A 20,155-nucleotide genomic window follows, 5' to 3' on the forward strand; every position below is an offset into this window, starting at 1 on the left:
AGTTCTAAAGAAAATAAATACAAATTAACGTTGATAGTATCTCTATAACTACGTAGTAAATACAAAAATATTAAAAATAATAAGAAAAGTTACACATACTTCAGCATTCTCAGACAAGTCAACTAATACTAGTCTGTAGTTAGCCCAAAGAAAATTTCACACCTCAGCTGAGGGTGATAATCCTAGGTTGGCTTACTAACTAGACCTTGAAAAGCGATTACTCTTTTCACTGTCTCTAATAATACTATTGCTATTACTCTAATAATCAATGTGTTCTGTACACTCAAAATAAGCAATCTCTCCTCGCTTCTCATCCCCTGACATTTATATAGCTCTCCACGAGACTAATTGCACGAAATACCATTCTCTAACTCGCGTGGCTAGACTGTTACTACTACGACTACCACTACAAATGTCATATGTTTGGTGACAAAAGAAAAAATCGTTGATGTTAGCACGATGATGACTTAGTCGTGCGTTAACACTTATGAGAGGTGTTAAGGAAGAAGCTCTTTTTGATTAAGGTTGAAAATATATTGAAATTTTATGAAGAATCTTTCTTTTGCATTTTTAGTCTTCTTAAGTACTTCTCCGTCACCAAAAAGCGATGTATATATGTATTTGATACAACTGTGCAGTTAATTGAAAAGGAAGATTACATTTGTTATCCATGCAAATAATGTCGCTAATGCAAATTTATGATGTGGAACATCATACTCGCGAAATTACAGATATTAATCAAGACCTTCGGATTGGTAAAGGGTTAAAATGAAATTAAACTGGGAATAGAAACTCGTACACTCGTAGTTAGTTCGTAGTGAAATAATGTAATACCACAACGGATTTAGTGGAAAGAGAAAGAATATTCATTGAAACCTTGATACAGAGGTGTTCGTTACGCAATATTTCATACATTTGTATCAAATGAACAAAAACTACAAAGGCATATTGTTTCATTATCATGAAACGGATAAAATACTGTACGAATACTAAATGAATGCATAAAGACGTTCTACAGAAAGTATTTGGATAAAAGACCTCCACCAGCTTGTAACAACTTTAAACAAAAATAAGTTTTGCATTCAAAGATCCCGTTAAATAATCACGAAGTATATGATCATGACACAATACCCACACAAGGCTTCTCCACAAATCATTCCAAACATTATTGTTTTTTAATTTTGGTACGTTTACTAAAGTTCCTGTATTTTATACTGAAAGCATGTCCAGAAACGTCCGATTTTTTTCAATGTACTTCTACATAGCCAAATTCAAATTACACACATAATTCCGTGTCAACAAGTGCTGTCAGCGTTTAATCTACTTCCTATGTATAGCTCAAGATTTTCACTTCGTATTCATTCAACCACACACACGCGCGTGTAGAGAGCGGTTAACAGCACATAAGAATGTCTAAGGTTGATAACACCAATAATAAGAGATAATTTCAAAACTGCTACTTGTGTAACAATATACACGTACATTTGACATCAAATTTTTAAACGAGTGGAATGGCATAGTTATTAGGCTTTCAGCTTACAACTTCAGTTAAGTCACGTAGAATACTGTTAACGCAGTTGTATCAATGCTATAAGAATGTATTTAACTAGTGTAGCAAATGAGATAATTGAGTTTTGAAATTTCTACACTTGGGAATGTTCATCCATTACCATAGACTATTTGTTGAGATTCACTCACTCGACTGATTCAACTCAGCATTTCAGGACATTATTTTTGAAGAGACGTAGTCATTGGCAGCCATTGAGATCGAACGAAACTGTTAATTTTAGTTTTTCATGTTAGTAGTTTGTATTTATTAATGCACCATGAATTAAATCAATTTTAGTGAACAAAAATAGCTGTTTTCGTACCACGGGTGCAAAGTAAAAAAATCTCGCTCTAAGGGTGGGATTTTTGTATGTTTGTGCTCAAGGTCTGAACGTCGTTTTTCTTCCCTAAGGCGCAAGGTCATACTTTAGGCCCATGGGCTTACCCACCCATGAGCGCAAAGTGATTTAAGGGCGCAAGACCTTGGGAAAAAAATAAATATACACATTCGTAGACATGATCGTGCTCTAGGTAAAAACATTAGATTAATAAAAAATCCTTTGAACCTAGTCGTATGATTTACAATAACATCCCGACATTTACTTAAGTATGTATATGTAAGATAAATAAATAGAGCACTTTACTTATTGAAGCTGTAATACATTATGGCATATGAGTCTTAGCGGAGCTTCGAACGAGTGAACACGCGTCTTCTCGTGGCTCCACTGTGTTTTGATTTTACAAAAATTGTTAATGAAATAGTGCGGTCTGACGGCAAAAGGCAAAAAGAAAAATAAGAGCTACGCGGGCTCCGCGCCGGCGGAGACCTCCTACTAATATATACATCTTGAAAAAGTTGGTCATCTCCTTGTTGAAATGATCAACTCCAACGTGAGCAAACTAACCTCAAACATCTCCCAGACCCAGCCAACACAATCCAGGCCAACGTATTCGCAAATGACGCAACAGATCAAGTACCCTACAAAAGAAGAAGCGATTATACTAGACTCCATAGAAGGAGTATCAATACATTCTTACACTATTGCATTGGGCACCATAGTTGAACCCAAAAATGTCAGATTTGTCTCACGCATATCATTAAATCGAGTTTGCATTTACTTAAGCGACAAAAAATTTGTTGAGGAACTCTCCGGAAAGACGGTTCAGATAGAAAATTGCAATCTAGTTATAAGGCCTCTAATTACTCAAGCTAAACGTATTCTTATCTCCAATGTCTGTCCCGTAATAACCAACGAAAAAATAGTTGAGGAACTAAATAGACTAAAAGTGAATCCAGTTTCACAAATAACGTTTATACGGTCAGGCACAAAGCTACCAGGATACGAACACGTCTGTTGTTTTAGAAGACAAATGTATGTAAAACCAGAAGAAGAGACTCTGATTCCGCCAAGGCTCGAAATTCAACATGACGGCGTAGTGTACTCCCTTTATTTCTCCACAGAAAAATTAAGCTGTTATTTGTGCAAGGAGGAAGGGCATATTGCCAGATATTGTCAGTCACTTAGTCATTCCGCCAACCAAGAACAATTTATTAAAGAAAAGTCTGCCGCTGAAATTGCCGACATCGAACCTTGTGAAGAGAGTACGATTTTATCGACTGCTGACTCAATCTCTGTGGGCAAAAAAGTAAACTCTCCATTGACAGCCAATCAGACTACAAATATGACTCTGCCCGGGAACTCAGCCCTGAAAAGACCGACAACTACCTCGTCAATGTCTTCTCAAGACTCACACAACGTACATAAGGAACTTTTTATATCTCCTAAAGATTCCTCGAAACCTAAAAAAAAGAGACCACGCACTAAATTACAAGATCAGGCACAAGAAGTCATCCTAGCTGATATTCAAAAACAAATGGAACCAGCCCTAGATTTTATTAAAAATAATAACGCTCAATATCCTATTAATTCAACCTCCCTCGTAGATTTTCTCAAAGAAACTCACGGCTCCAATAGCGTTCTTGAGATTGCTTACAGATATACTGCAGACACACAAGGCCTACTAAAAATGCTATCAGATGCAAGAAATAAAATTTCCAGCACCGCATTGAGAGCGCGAATATCGAGGCTCTTGGGAAAAATATCCAACCTTGAAACTCAAAGCCAATCAAGTGACTACTCTAGTGTTTCTGCAGGAGAAAACTAAACGAGACTAAGTAAAAAGACTAAACTAAAAGTAAAATCATGACTTCCTTTCAAGAAACAGTGCTAAATATCGTATGCTGGAACGCAAGAAGCTTAGTGCAAAATCAATGGGATATTCGACAAAACTGCAATCAACTCGATATAATAATCTGTGTAGAGTCCTGGCTTACCAACAAAGACAACATTCACCTTCCTGGCTTTCTTACACTCAGAAAGGACCGGACTACGGGAAAGGGAGGAGGAATCGTCTTTTTTATACGTAAAAATATTTCCTATGTAGAACTTAATCTTACTTCCCCAGATCCATCACTAGAACTATGCGGAGTTCACATTAATAATGTCAATCCTGTGTTTGACTTGATTGCATGCTACAGATCCCCAGGTGTCAATCTAACGCAGCATCAATGGAATCTCTTAGCAGATAATATTAAAAATCCCAACACAATATTATTAGGTGACTTCAATTCGCACAACACAGACTGGAATTGCGAAAAAATCGATTTAAATGGTGAAAGATTACGAAATGTTATCGATTCCCACAATCTTATTCTGCATAACAGCGATACACTCTCATATATAGAATTAAACCGCGATTACAGATCCAATTTAGATCTGGTTATTTCCACTCCCAACATCTCGGACAAAATAATTGTAAGCTGCTTGGATGACACTTGGGGTTCAAATCACTTTCCTCTTTTTATAAAATACTCGACAGAAAAAATTAGCTACATCAAAAAAAGTTTCAAACCCTATACTGTTCGCACAAACTGGGAAAATTTTAACAACGTTCTTCAAAATTCAATAGTAAAATTTTACTCTCCCGATTATAATTTACTTAACTCCTCTGAAAAATACTCTTTTTTTACTAAACATATTACTGATGCAATTAAGTCAAGCACACCAGTTAAAAAGATAAAAATTGGATCGATCTCACGCAAACCTTGGAATCCGGTACCCTGGTGGGACTATGATTGCCATAAAGCAAAAAGACTCCGCATAGCTGCTTTTAAGAAATGGGAATTTTCTCACAATTTGGAAGATCTTATACAATATAAAAAATATACAGCCATAGCCAAAAAAACTTTCAAAAATAAAAAAAAACAACATTTTCGTGATTTTGCTGGCTCACTTTCGTTTAATATCAATAACACTTATGTATGGAACAAATGCAAGATTCTAAAAAATGGCTGGGTCAAAACATACAATGAAAATCAAACGATTAACATGCATACACCTGAACAACTAGAGCAAGCTCTAAATAAAATCTGTCCTCCTTGGGCGGAGACTGATCCATCTATCACTCCCCAAACCAGCAAAAATCCATTTTTTGATAATCCTTTTAGTTTCTCTGAATTCAACGGCGCTCTAAACAAAAAAAATATCAAATCCTCTCCAGGACAAGATGGCATAGACTACTTTATACTTAAAAATCTACCAATTCAATACAAGCTCCTACTTTTAGACATATTTAATGAAATCTACATAACTAATATTTATCCTGAAACTTGGTCTCATTCATATATACATTTTATTAACAAGAGTGACAAGATTAGTCTCCGCCCAATAGCCCTGACATCTTGTATTGGCAAAGTTTTTGAAACGATTTTAAAAAACCGTTTACAATGGTGGATTGAAAAAAATAATGTTGTTCCGAACAGTCAACAAGGTTTTAGACAGGGACGCTCGTGTAATGATAATTTGGTAAATCTTCTTTTAAAAATAGAGGAAGCATTCCACGAAAAAAAAGAAGTTTTGGCGGTATTCTTAGATATTAGAGCTGCATTCGATAACGTGAACACGGACATCTTACTGTCTAAACTATCGGAAATTGGCTGTTCGAACAATATTATCAAATATATTAACTTTATCACCAAAAAAAGATACATCCACACGGACTTTCTAGGTGATGATAGTAGGATTACATACAGGGGAGTGCCTCAAGGAGGCGTCCTTAGCCCACTCTTGTATGTAATCTATGTTTCCAAAATTTTGGAAGGTGTGCCAAAATTTGTATGTATATCTCAATTTGCGGATGATACCGCAGTATACATAAAATTTAAATCTGAAAATTACGGTAAAAACAGAATAGAATCTGCTGTTAACACTATCTTCTATAATCTGTCTAATATAGGACTAGATCTTGCTCCAGAAAAGTCTAAGCTAATACATTTTAATAACAAAAATATTCAACCAGGGCAGATTAGTATAAAAATCCAAAACTCTGAAATAAATTCAGCCCCCACTGTAAAGTTTCTCGGTCTTATTCTAGATTACAAACTTTCTTTCACTCCTCAAATTAACAATATAAATAAAAAATGTACAAAAGCATTGAACATAATTAAATTTCTTTGTGGCACATGGTGGGGATCGGACCCAGAAACTCTCATCACTTTGTATAAAAGTTACGTTAGACCAATAATCGAATACGGTAGTTTTGTCTACTATCCGAAACAAATAATCAATCAAGAGAAACTCCAAAAAATCCAAAACACCGCTATCAGAACAGCTTTGGGGTGTAGAATAAGCACACCTACGAACATACTACATGCCGAATCCAAATTAGTTATGATAAAAGACAGAATAAAATACCTATCTAACACGTATTTGATTAAAACACTTTCAAATTCGTCCACGCTAACATATAACTCCATACAAACTTATTTTAGAGTGTTAAAAAAAAAAAAACCAAAATCCATTCGTCTCTTAAGTCAAAGCATACAAGAAATTTTAGATTCACCTGATATAATCATCTCAAGTTCTAATTTTAACAGTTACACTCACAATTTTGAAACAAATTTTACAAATATTAAAATAAATACTGAATTTGGCAAAAGTATTCAAAACTCGTCTTATCCCACGGAAATATTCAAAAGCTATCTCAACGAAAAAATGTATACGGCCTTTTACACCGATGGCAGCAAAATAGAAAATGCCAAGTTCGTAGGTTCTGCTTACACTTGTCCATCTTTGAATATAAGCGCAGCTTTCAGTCTACACCCTCAAGCTTCTGTATATACAGCAGAATGCCTTGCTATCGACAAAGCCTTGGAGTTAATTATTAAAAATTGCATCCCTGACGCTATTATTTTCTCTGATTCCCTCAGTGCACTGCAAAGCTTAGAATCTCTTAATATCAACGTTAAAACTAACATCTACGTATTCGAAATAAAAGAGAAATATAATTTGTACCTTAAGAATAACCCAAACTTCTCAATAAGATTCTACTGGATTCCATCGCACTTGGGAATCGAAGGAAATGAGAAAGCTGATGAGATGGCAAAAAGGGCTACCAACAAAGTCTCTCTTGACATTAGTAGAGTGCCTTTCACTGATCTCTTCGAAATATTTAAAATCCAAATGCGTAACTCCACAACCGACTTAATTAAACAACAAGGTCTTAAGAAAGGTACTCACTATTTTAACAACTACTATAGTAATGTAGCAAATCCATGGTATGCCCATAAAAAACTTCCTCGAAACTTTATCACTACCATTAATAGAATAAGAGCAAATCACTATAATCTTGCTGACTCTCTCCACCGAGTAAATATTGTAAACGATCCTACTTGTAAATGCGGAAAATTTGTTGAAAATATAAACCATGTACTCTGGCAGTGTGAACTCTATGACGAACACAGAAACGAACTTATTAAAAAACTCAATAAGTTGAACATAGGATTGCCGTGTACAGTTGATATCATCGTTAACCGACCAAACATACCTGCGTGCGTCCACATGTATAATTTTTTACAAAACTGTAATCTACAAATATAATGTAAAACTATAATGTAATCATGTCACTGCAAAGCTGTATGGGCCAAATAGGCTCTCAATGCTTTTTAAGGAACTTGTTCCTAATAAATGAAAAAAAAAAAAAAAAAAAAAACATTATGGCATATACTTATTAAAGAGTGCCTCAATCCACTATGCACGGTATACATAATATTAATACTAACAATTTTCGCAGCAAATGGTGACTCATTCGTATATATTCCCTTACAACTACGAAATATAAATTCAAAAATACTAAAGAATTATTTTTTATACTTATAGATTTGAAATTTGGTTCTACTTATCAGTAGCTTGATAACTTGGCTAATGATCTGATAGTTTGAGACTAGTATTGTAGCGTGTATGTAAACACATTTAGGATTTGAGTGCGTTTTAAACCAAACATAAAAGTTTTTTTACAAGAGATGTATATCGGCTAGCATTTATAGATTCAACTAGTACGTTTGTACATTTTTTATAAGTATTAATATACTTTTATAACTATCTTAAAACAGTCTTATTACCTTATTCATCATTTGACTTTGCATAATAATAATATTTAATATATTTTAGACTTACATATCTGCTGTAAAAAAATCATTTGATACGTATAACATGAAATTTCAAAGTACTACGCAAGTTCTAGTGTCTGAGGCATGTGTTTCATGAACGGTAAAACATTTTATTCCAAGGATGTTTAATCAAGCAACATGATATGTACCATTGAGATCACAGGTAAGTCAAAACATTAACAATCATATTTCTCCATATTTTAACCTCCAAAAAATAATGACTGAGAAAATAAAAATCAAAGCAAAGATTTATGGCTAGCATATTACCTGGACTTATGGCCTGTGTATGATGAAAGTCTTAGGTATAATCTGACAAAACATTTATATTGTTTGAATAAAGTTATAATTTTTGTATGTTTTAGATATTTTCAGTAGTGGATGGAGATAATGGTGCCAGTGGTACATCAGGCTTTACCCCTTTGGATTATACAATAATATAAAAGATAGTACTACTGTCTCACTTATACAAGTAGAGAATGAAAAAGGTATTGTAGATCCAAATGTGAAAATTGATTTCTATAATATCAATGGAGAATGTTTGAAGGAAACTCCGTTTAGTTTACGTCTTGAAAGACTCGTACCGTGTAGTGAATATTATTCCTGTAAAAAAAAAATAGACTGATTATAAAATGTTTTATACGATGGGAGTAGGATAGAAACAGCAAAATTATTAAAGGTTTGAATCCACTTTCAGAAAAGGATACCTTCAGTGATATTATACTTGTGTCAAATGATGGTACAAAGTTCTCATCTCATAAATTTATTCTATTTCTCGAATATGTTCAAGTATGGTGTGGAGGAAAATCAAGAGTCTGTGGGTAAAATTGAAGATTTTGATGGCAAAACTCAGAAAGCTGTGTTAATTAAATGTTTTTGATAAAAACGACTGTAAAATCATTGACGTGTTTAATGCTGCTTATAAGTATGCACTTGATATTTTAAAAGAATTATGCGTGGTACAACTGAGAAAGAATTCAACATCTGAGGATGTAAAAAAAAATATTAACAATCATCGTAAAAAATAAAGAGACTTAGTAACAAAGGTTCTTCTACTCTTAAAAGTTAAGTGTTACTTATTCGATTAAGTATATGGCACAAGTTTCTGACATTGACCACGAGTGTAATGTTATCACACAAGTGTTGGAATCTTCTTGTACGACTTGTGTGAAACATTTTTTGAAACAATCTTTGCTGTTCTGATTTTAGTGTGATAAATCCAAGTTTCTGCACATTGTTACAAAAAATATAATCACTGTCGAGTTTTACTTGCATTACCTAAAAAGTGATAATAAATAAAAGAGACACGTAAAATTTTTAAAACTTGACTACTACCTGTAGATTCATTCTACGTTTGTAATAAATTTATGTATAAAATTTGACCCTACCATCAAATCTTAACATTGTAGTCCTCTATGTAAAAAATTTTTTTGTTACTGTTGTCTTGTAAATAAAAGTTTATTCAATAGCATTTTATTTTATTTGAGTGGCAAATTATATTCCAAGCATATTTTGAAAAAATTAAGAAGCATTTTATCTTATCACAAATTATAGTGTTGAAAGTATTGTTCAAAAATGTTACAAGGAATTTTAAATTTAAGTATTATTAAAAACTTTGGTCATAATATTAAGCGACATTCAAATATAAATAAGTCGCTTATTCAAATTATTTTTGATATTACCGTAGATTAACTTTAAAAGAGATCTCTAGTTGAGTATAAATTATGAATGAAAATTGATTTGTTACATGGCGTTCACTCGTTACGTGTCAAAAGTCCAAAATGTTAGACCATTAGGCTATTGTAGCTTCATGAGAAGCAGTAAAGACTGTTGTAAACATATGTTAGTCACCAAAAAAAAATTCATTTCTTGTATCAATTGGTTTAAACTCCTCGGGTTGCTATCAATCTATCCGAAAGAGCGTTGACAATAAGTGAATAAACTGTTAATTGGTATAAATGTTCACAAAACGGTATATCTTCGACGCCATTATAGTTCAATATTCAGCTACTAAGTAGCACAAGTATCTCTACATAAACGAGGTCTGTTAAAAGTGACGTGACTGTGAAATGTAAGATAATTTAGTTTGACATGGTGCGGTCAGGCGCTAGCATAGGTAAGCTAGACATTTTTTTATAAGCTCTGGTACAAAGTAGTTTTTTCGATATATATGTACTAAAATGTAAACGGATTCAGTATATTTTGATAAAAATATTCAAAACAACTTGCAAAATAAGTTTTCTCCACACACGCAATTTCTGATCGAAGCTCTGAACAAAATACTTTAGTAAAACTCGATGCTATATTCGATTTTTTATACACATTTGTGTGCATTATACGAACAAGTATTTTAACACGTACAAAGTAGCTACATACATCTATTAGTTATAAATCTATAAACGCAGCTGATAACAGCATCTGATTTTGTATATTCAATCCAAGCAATCAAACCACCATAATTAACTTTTTTTCAACCTAGTTACACTTTAACTTCAAATTTTTTTTTTATTCAGTACTTTGTTCAGAGGTTATGTAATTATACAGTATACTTATCGTTTTTTGCCAAAAAGCACTGAACGGATTTGTAAACCATTTATTTTAATAAAAATATAAATTTCTTGTACACTTGCATATTCCAAAACGTTGTTGTATGCTACTATTTTTGAAATTACCAAATTTACAGCTTTTTTCGTCATACAATACAGTGTTTCATAAATGTGGATGTGTCCGTCGTATCAGTAAGCTTTACTTTCTCAACGGATTTCACTGAGCAGTTGAAAAAATTATTCACCAAAGGACTGTACACTAGATGCCAACCATTGAGAGCTCACAGAACTTAAATTAATAGTGTTCTCTATTGAAGTCCTGCACCATCTTCATTTATTTATGTAAGTTGATTTACTATACAGTTATTTAATAATACTTATCTCAAAATGAATGTGCAAACACGACTACATCCAATTTTAAGGCATTTGTCTCTCAAAAGTTTTGAAAATATTGATTAGTACCTCTTGCGGTCATATTCTACGTTATAAATAAATGAATTATAGTACAAAATGAAAATTTTGTTCTTATCCTTAAACTGTTTGAATATTTTATAAAATAATAATATTCATATTGCACTCTAGACTAGTTCAAAAATATTTTCAAGTATCTACTCTTATTTAAAAGTACACGAGTTTATAGCTTTTGTTGATAGAATTAAACATTCAATATAATAGTCAACTTAAGTAGTGTACAGGTTAGGAGTTTTTTTAATTCTTACTGTCTACTTTCGATAAGAATTTTCGTTTTACTTATCAGCGAAATGAACAATGCAATAATCACCTGATAAGATTAAAGCTAGTGATAGCTTACAATTGAGATATAGAATGTAATTATGAAGTTTTTCAAAGTTAAAGATAAACTGAAAACTCTGAAGATTTGATTATTTTTTTATACAAAAGAAAAAGGTTTTTCACGACAAATAAATTTAATTCTGTATTTTTTTTCCATTTTCCAGTAAATATAGTACGAAAAAATATTCTAAGAATACTGATTTTGGCTTTTATATTTATTTCGGTCATAAAAGTGTTAGTGTTACGCAGGATTTAATATCCTACATGGTACAAGTTTGAGTAAAAGTAAGATTAACGGTGTTTCAAATAAAAGTAGTCAACCTGACTCATGATATTTGAAAACAAGTACCAGTGCCCCTTAATTTGTCGAATATTATCAAGGGCATGTCATAAAATTGATTACATTTTTTAGTAGCTTTTCTTGTCATTTTGAATGTTGAAAAACGATCTATGACTAATTAAACATATCTTAGAATTAATAATTCTTAAAGTCTGCTTAATTTGATCCTCAACTCGGTCTTCTCGTAGAATAAAATGGACAATAGATACTTTATTTCTAATATCATACAAAATTTCCTTACTTTGTACATCAATTGGCATGACTGAATGATTATTCTTTGATTCTAACAGCTTTAAATTGATTTATTGGGTAGCTTTTAGTTACTTTCAAGACCAGACTAGTGCCATTATAGCAAGAATAAAAGATACTAAATGGAGCTGTCGATAGATCAATATTTTCGTATAATTCTTTCAAAAAGATAATAACTGCATATATTGTTCTTATTTAATTTAGTTATATTATTTATTAATATAGTCGTCATAATAATATTGAATCAAACCTTTTTTAGACACTCAAAGCTACTGAGAATAAATTATTTCATCTATAAATCATGGGATCCAAAAATGAAATGCAGGTTCTAGTTTCCGAGGCGTGTGTTTCATGGACGATAGAAAATTTTATTCTGAATGCATGTAGCCCATCAGGACGATGTGTGCCACTTAGATCACAGGTAAATTAAGTTATAGAATATTTATTATTTAATAATAACTATATTGACGCAGCATAGTACCTTCAAAAAAAAAAAAAGGTATAGAGGACACTGATTATAAAAATGATTTGAGATGGATATGCTCAGTTTCATTAGCTCTGCCATAGAACTTTGTGCTGTTAAAATATTCTATTAAAGTAGATTAGATATATAAAAAATCAAAATTGAACAAAAATTGTTATTCTGCTTTGTTTGCTATAATATAATTTACGAAAAGTAATGTAAAAGTAATGCATAGATAGAATTTGGAAGAGCATAATCGCAAATATTAATTTTTTTCATATTCAATCGAGTCATTTGTAACCTTGAATATAATTTAAATTTTTTTCCATACCAAAGCTTAGGTGAAGGTTTTTTTAACGCTTTTAATTACTTTAAAAAAAAACTATTGTTACTACCATTTTAAGAAAAGTTACAATAAAATAAAGTAAACAGTTAATTGATGTATTATTTTACTTTTCAAAAATACATTTATTTTTAAGATAAAAATAAGGTGGATCAAACATAATTTTCTAAATCATATGACTATTTTTTAAACCTGGCTTACATCCTACGCAAAAAATATCGTTTATAATTTTGGTTTTCTCTATCACACGACTTTTTTCATACTTCAACATACACTTATGTTGTTAATTAATTATTTTATTGGTTCAAATCGTTATAAAAATAAAAATAAAGTATTTTATGTTACCAAAACAAATAAGTGATATATTTATCATGTAGGAAGCTATTTTTTAAATTTAAATAAAGGTTTATGCATATTTTTTGTTTCAGGTATTTTCAGTAGCAGGTAAAGATTGTCTCAAGTGGTACCTCAAGCTGTACCCTTTTGATTATCACAACAAAATAAAAGATACCACTACTATTTTTCTAATACAAATGAGCAACGAAAGAAATCACGAAGAACCGTTTGTAAAAATCAATTTTTATAATAATGAAGGAGAATGTTTGAAAGAAACTCTCTTTAGTTCATGTCTTGAAAGAAGTGTAAGGCGTGATGAACTAACCCTTCTGAATAATGGCAGCCTTATCATTAAATGTTGGATACGATGGGATGCAGATAGAAACGCGTTCAAAGAAGCAAGTGACAATAATAAAATCAACATTTCAAGCAAACTTTTGGAAAGTTACAACCTGCTGGGGAAAGAAGATACTTTCAGCGACGTTAAACTCGTAGCGAACGATGGTACTGAGTTCCCAGTTCATCGGTGCATATTAGCGCTACGCAGTCCTGTGTTCACGGCCATGTTTAGATACAATATGAGGGAAAATCAAGAGTCTGTAGTTAAAATCGAAGACTTTGATGGTAAAACTTTGAAAGCTGTGCTGCAATTCATCTATTCGAATGAGATTGAAGAAGCCGACTGTGACATTGTCGAAGTATTTGTGGCTGCTGATAAATATGCCCTTGATATTCTAAGAGAATTATGCGAAGTACAGCTTTGCGCAAACTTGACAGTTGAAAATGCAGCAACTCATCTGTCACTGGCTGATCTATACAGTTCTTCAACTCTGATGTCACAATCACTTAATTTCATAAAAGAACACATAAGAGATGTTATGAAAACTGAATCATTTAAGAATCTAAAGAAAACACAACCACATCTTTTGGAAAAAATATTGTTGACTGTGTTTAAAGAAGAAATTTAAAATATTATATTTCTACTATCACATTTTCTGAAATTGCACGATATACTATTTACTAAAATGACTGGAAAGTTTTAAGGTTCATTGAATTCTCAAGAAATTCATGAAACTTTAAAATGTTATTAACAGAAAAGTAAAGTTACTAATTATTTTATGAACCTTTATAAAAATTATATGCATTGTCAACTTAAATTTTGTTACATCACTTCAAAAGTAATAATCGTACAAACAAACATAGAATTATTAATTTAATACATCTACAATATTTACCAAGAATCACTTAATTAAGAAATTAAGAAATTGTACTAAAAGTTATCCATCAACAGACGTAACCGCTTTCAAAAGGATAATGAATTCACGTTTAAGTATATATACATCATGATTTTTTTTAAACATATGTAAGTGTAATGATAATAAATTCTCTGTTTTAATAGTAAAACTTTTCTTATTTGTCAATTTTTTTAACCACCTATTTCTTGAATTTCAAAAACAGTTGTCTTGAACAATATGTGCAAAACTTTTTACCCAAGCACTTCATCAGTATTCGAGATAAAGATATTGTTACGTGGGGGGTTGATGACCGAGGCCACTTTCTAAAAAAAGAAAAACAAGTAGAATAGTACGATTACTACTTTTTCTCTTAGATTTATCGCATTCTGTTATCACCTACTTACTTGCTTTTATTATTCATCATCTCCCTTACAGCACTATATTGGGCCTTAAAAGAGGGAGATAGTTGCGAAGCAAATACCATCACACATATTTTCGTTTACATCCATACATATAAAATGTTACTTTACTACAGAAGTCATATCTGAAGTGATTTATCAAAGTTAATCAAAGTCACTTGTCATGTTAGTATGCTTTAAACTAAATCATAGAAAATTTGGTCACTTATTTGACAGTAAATCTTGTTTTAGTACAGCAAGACAGTTGAAGTCTCTAATTCAAATAAAGATGCGCAATACTGTCGAGATAGTTACTGGCTAGTCCGAAAAGTTTAAGGATTAATGATTGTACTTGGGTCGTAAACAGCATCTTAATTTTTACTGACTCAGCAAAAACTATATATTACAACCGTAAATCAGTAAATATTCGCTGATTTTAATTCAGATTGTATAGTGTAGATGTCTTTACATTCAGTACAAAGCTTTCTTAAGGACTAAAAAATAGTTTTTAGGGTAACGTTTCGATATACAAGCACATACATTCACTTATAGTGGGCTCTCTAAAAATAAATCACTAAAAATTCGGTCAAACATTCTTCAGTCAATTCAGTTTTGACATACCAAAAATATTGCAATAATCACAGTAAATCTTATCTTTTCATCTTACTAATATATGAAGCAAAGTCGCTAAAACCGTTGTAATCGCTAACCGCGAAAACTACTGAACCGATTTTGCTGAAATTTTGCATACCGATTCTTGACACTTCCTAGATGGTTTTAGAATAGTTTTTATTTCGAAAAATTTAATAACAATAGCAATAAATGAGCTCAAAGTTTTGCAAAAATACTGGGCACAAACGGTGCCCACGGGCGCGAAATTGTACTTTGTGCCCTCGGTAAGAAAAACATTATACGTGACTCGGGCACCAACCTACAACACTCGCGCCCTTTGGGAGCTCATGTTTGTACTTTGTGCCCTAGTGACGTAATGTACCATTAAGTTACGCAAGTGCGTCTGAATTATTTGTTAAATGTTATACAAAATAAAGTATAAAAATGTTAGCATAGTTATATTTTGTTCATGAGCATCAAACAAAAAACTATCAATTACATTTCAAATTAAAAATATATCTTTACCAAAATACATTTTAATTTTGTGTACAGTTTTGGTATGGTTTTCAGTAGCAGATGTAGTATATTATTTGGAAATGCTAAGTTTTACTGGTGTTTGACAACAAGATAAATAATTTCCACAAAATTTAAATAAATACAACATTGACAGATTCTTCGCAACAAAACCTGAAATAGTTGTTGAGAGTTGTAACTTTTTGATCATATCCAGTACAGTCCAAAGTAATTTATCGTTGTTAACTACGTTAGTAGCAACTTATCACTCCTAGATGAGGTACATTATTAAACTATTTTAACACCTTCGGCAGAAGTAAATAATTCATAGATAATTTAACTTGTTTATAGTGAAAACCATTAAAATTTTTCTCAACCTTTATAAATAGTGTAATTTACTGTAAAATTAGAGTGTTCGTATCATGTATGTATCATATTATTTGCATCATAAAATACCTATGCGTGTGTTTCCTTCATTTGGGCATTTAAAATATTTACACAAGCTTACTCGTTTTCGAATATATTCATGCAATGTATATGAATTGTCCAGAGTAAATAGATATCCAAAAAAAGTGTAAGTACTTTCAATATAAGATAGTTGATGTTTTGTCAATTAGTATGAATAATTCGATAGTTAAAAGAAAGAAAAACGTGAGTTAACATTAAATGGTATCAAAATGACATTTTCATTAGGACTGTATTTCAAACTATTCATTAATGTTGTTTGAAAAAATATACAAATGACTCAATAACTTTGTATTTGTTATTAAATCTTGGTATTAGATTTTACAACTCAAGTAAATTAACATCATGTAAAAAAACCAATAACGGCAGTAATGTCCACAAGACTGATAAATGTTTATGTATAGTTGTACGACACATAAGACTTTGAGGTGAATTTCGTAAAACAAAGAGGGGTAAAATAGATTATTCGCGTTCAGTTTGTCTTCTTTCGTTCCTCCAGTTTGAGCCAAAACCCATCTTTGGCCGTCAAATTAAAATTCGACAAGCCAAAAATAATGGGGTCCCGCGACTTCTCGGTGAACTTGATGACGAACTTTCTCACTAAATCAATGATCACGATTTTCGCTTCCATCAAAGCGAAACGGTTGCCTATACACTGTCTTAGCCCAATGCCAAAAGGCATGTAGGTGTACGGCTCGATCTTGCTCCTATTCTCGTCACTGAATCGTTCGGGATCGAATTTATCGGGCTTGGGAAAGTATTTCGGATCTCGATGCAGTCCGAAAATCGGTAGCAACAGCACCATCCCTCTCTCTACGCTACACTCTGGGTATCCCTCCATCGGCGGTGGGAGCACGTGATCTTTGGTGCAGACTCTGTTGGTGAACGGAGCTACCGGATACTTCCTCAGCGTCTCGCTGGCTACCATGTCCAGATATTTCATTTTCGACAAGGAGTCGTAGGTGACTTTTCCACCGTCCTCCCTCGTTTGCTCTTCGATTTCTTCGTACAGTCTTTCCTGGATATGGAGATTGGCTGCCAGCTCATGAGCTATAAAACACATTAGGCTGGAGGAGGTGTCGAAGCCAGCCAGGAAGAAGAAGAAAGCTTGGCCTACGATGTCGTCGAGCGTCACCTCGATCCCGTCCCTCCTTTCCATGGCTAGCATCAAAAGGTGGATCATGTCCTGTCTAACAATGCCTTGTTCTTTTCTTATCTTTACCGTTCCTTTGATGATGTTTTTGAAAAATTCATCAGTCCTGCGGGGGAAAAACGTGGCACCGAGCAGGCGCATGAGTCTCGGGAACAATGTCAAGAGTTCGAACTTGATGGTGCTCAAAAATGTAAAAGAGAGGGCTGTCTTGCCGTGAGAGTAGAATTCGTTTTCTTTGTCGTTCATCGAATTGAATTTCACCCCATAAGCCGCGCTCGCAATAACGTCACTCGTATACCTGGAGAACGCGTCCTTCGCCTCGAAGCATTTAGCTACCTAAAACAGACGTTAGGTTGTTTACCAGCAGATAATTTCATTGATTTTTGTACATGAAGATACTCAACGGGAAAAAATTGACGTTTTTGCGAGGCATAAGGATAATATTTTTCATAAATCACTATTCTTGCGAATTTTTAAAATTTTCGAAGAAGTAAGAAACAGTAACTGGGAAAATTTCATACATATTTAATAACGTTTTCCCACAATAACTTTGCGAAGCTTTGATATTTAATTTTTTCTTTTTTTAACAATAAAAATTAATTTTACGGTCCAATTTTCATAGTGTTCCGCTGATTTCAGCGAGTTTCACATAATATATAGAATTAATAAATGCATGTTTACATGAATTATGACATAATAAATGGTGTTTGTGGAATAACAAAAATTGAAAGCTAGTAGTTTTCTTCAACCGATTGAAAATAAATAGTTGCATGTAAGTTAAAAAAAAAATGATAATAATTTTAGTATGTTTGAAGCACCATTACGTAAATATATCACTACTGAATATAATTTTAATACTTAAATTTTTAAAAAACGTTTAAAAATATTCCTTTTTAGATATGTATTTTTAAGATTTAAAAAAGATCTCGGTAATTGTACGACTGTGCAACGTTAAAGTATTTATAAGAACCGATAACTTGTCCTTAGTATACGACATTTCAATCACAAAAAGCATTCATTGGACAACTGACCTCGGGATTGTCCAAGAAATACTGAACAAAATCATCCGAGCACTCAGCAATGAGCTGGAACATTATCCTCATTCTTGCAGTCGTAAAACTCGGGCTCAACGTGTTTCTCACATCCTTCCATCGCTGACCTCGGAGGGAAAACAAATTACGACCGACTATGGGGTCCATCTCTTCCGTGACAAACGCGTCGTGGTCCACATAACTTTCAAAGCTTTTTATACATACATCCCGAATCATCTCAGGATCCTTCAGTAAGAGCACTGGGTTCTTGAAGTCGAAAATACCGTAATACTTGGCCCCTGGAAAATTTTCGTAGAGATTTTGTATGTGATATGGAAACGCTACGTTGCGAAAGAAAAAAGGTGCGTTGTTGCCGATCACGGGAACAGGTTTCAAGTGCAGCATCTTGCGACACTTCCAGTACGTGTATTGGTAGAAAATTATCCATGATGTGTAGGCAATGCCAATTGCTAATGCACTAGCCAATATCGGCAGAAAGAATCCCATGATTGTTGACCTTGTACGCGGTGGTATTAATATACTTCCTAATAAATAATAATTTTTCAGTTTATAATTTTTTCTTTTATTATCACTAATGCGCAGGTGAAGAGTTTTGTAAGGCGTTTATTACTTATGTATAAATATAACTTTTTTATAAAAACACTCCAATATATTAGTAAAATAAACTTGCAAGCACACAAATCACTAAATGGTTATTTTCAAAGATTTCTTACTTTTTAAGGATATCACTAATTCCTAAATTTTCTTAAAATAAAAAAGACACTGAGAGTAACAACTTTCAAATAACTATTCAAAGAATTATTACATCAACTTTAAACTCTTTTTGCTAATTAATGTGAGCGTTTTTACACATATTCAAAATTTTTTGTTTACAACCACTGGCATCAAAAATTCTTTAGCGATTTTCGTAAAACATCCTCACTCTTGAGATGAACAGTAATGACTGAACGTTCGCATCATCTTACGTAAAAGACGTAGTGAATTATCTTGGAATTGCACAGTAATGCAGGTTTTTTTTCAACGATATCTGTTTTAGTGGTAGAGCCGATGCAGTGCAAAATACCATTAACTTTTTGCAAGTAATCGAGAATATGTCTAGTAAGATGTAGATACGTGTTTAAGGATGTTAATGACTTTCACGTTTATTTTAATTTTCAAAAATGTTATACCATGCAATAGTATATGAAGCTAAAATTATTAATGAAATGTAGATCACAAATCAAAAAGACAAATGATATTGATTCCCGAAACGTCACACATAAATTACACAGCCAGCCCATACAATCGGTAAAAAGAAAGATATCTTAATTTTATTAATAATTTATGACATTGAAACTTTCGCTTACCTTTAATTCCTTATCTCATCTTATCGATTTTAAAGCTCATACGTAACTAAAAATAAGGTGCAATGGTTAAAAGTATCGATCGATTTTATCAATTGTGAAAGAATCAATACGTCCTCAAAAACAAACTGTTGTTATCATATCAGGTATCGACTGATTTTATTGACAATTAGCAATGGATATTAATCTTTGATAAAATATACCGCTACATATATAGTTAGTATAGATTTAAAAAAATAATAATTTTTATCACTACATAAAT

General features: G+C 32.4%; 3 protein-coding genes across 4 annotated transcripts in view; 2 read left to right on the forward strand and 1 right to left on the reverse strand.

Moving 5' to 3' along the window:
* alpha-Catr (alpha-catenin related) overlaps window positions 1–20,155 on the forward strand; it is a 148,565-nt gene that overhangs the window by 30,646 nt on the left and 97,764 nt on the right. The window lies entirely within an intron of this gene.
* On the forward strand, window positions 10,685–14,090 carry LOC149373355 (speckle-type POZ protein-like). Its single transcript, XM_089597444.1, has 3 exons — window positions 10,685–10,941; window positions 12,240–12,401; window positions 13,215–14,090. The coding sequence occupies exons 2-3, from the start codon at window positions 12,282–12,284 to the stop codon at window positions 14,088–14,090; spliced, it is 996 nt and encodes a 331-aa protein (XP_089453570.1). The 5' UTR covers window positions 10,685–10,941; window positions 12,240–12,281.
* On the reverse strand, window positions 16,559–20,069 carry LOC106645889 (cytochrome P450 9e2-like). Of its 2 annotated transcripts, none has more exons than XM_089597316.1 (3): window positions 19,897–20,069; window positions 18,530–19,074; window positions 16,559–17,834 (listed from the first exon to the last, which is right to left on the reverse strand). In XM_089597316.1, exons 2-3 carry the CDS (start codon window positions 19,034–19,036, stop codon window positions 16,818–16,820), a joined length of 1,524 nt encoding a protein of 507 aa, XP_089453442.1. In that variant the 5' UTR covers window positions 19,037–19,074; window positions 19,897–20,069; the 3' UTR covers window positions 16,559–16,817. The 2 variants fall into 2 exon arrangements, with proteins under 2 accessions (XP_089453442.1, XP_089453441.1); XM_089597315.1 differs by lacking the exon at window positions 19,897–20,069 and adding an exon at window positions 19,264–19,808.

Source organism: Copidosoma floridanum, unplaced genomic scaffold, assembly GCF_036245765.1.
Source record: "Copidosoma floridanum isolate Cflo_tuat_1 unplaced genomic scaffold, Cflo_Japanese_pri ptg000032l, whole genome shotgun sequence".
In the NCBI taxonomy this organism is placed as follows: domain Eukaryota; kingdom Metazoa; phylum Arthropoda; class Insecta; order Hymenoptera; family Encyrtidae; genus Copidosoma; species Copidosoma floridanum.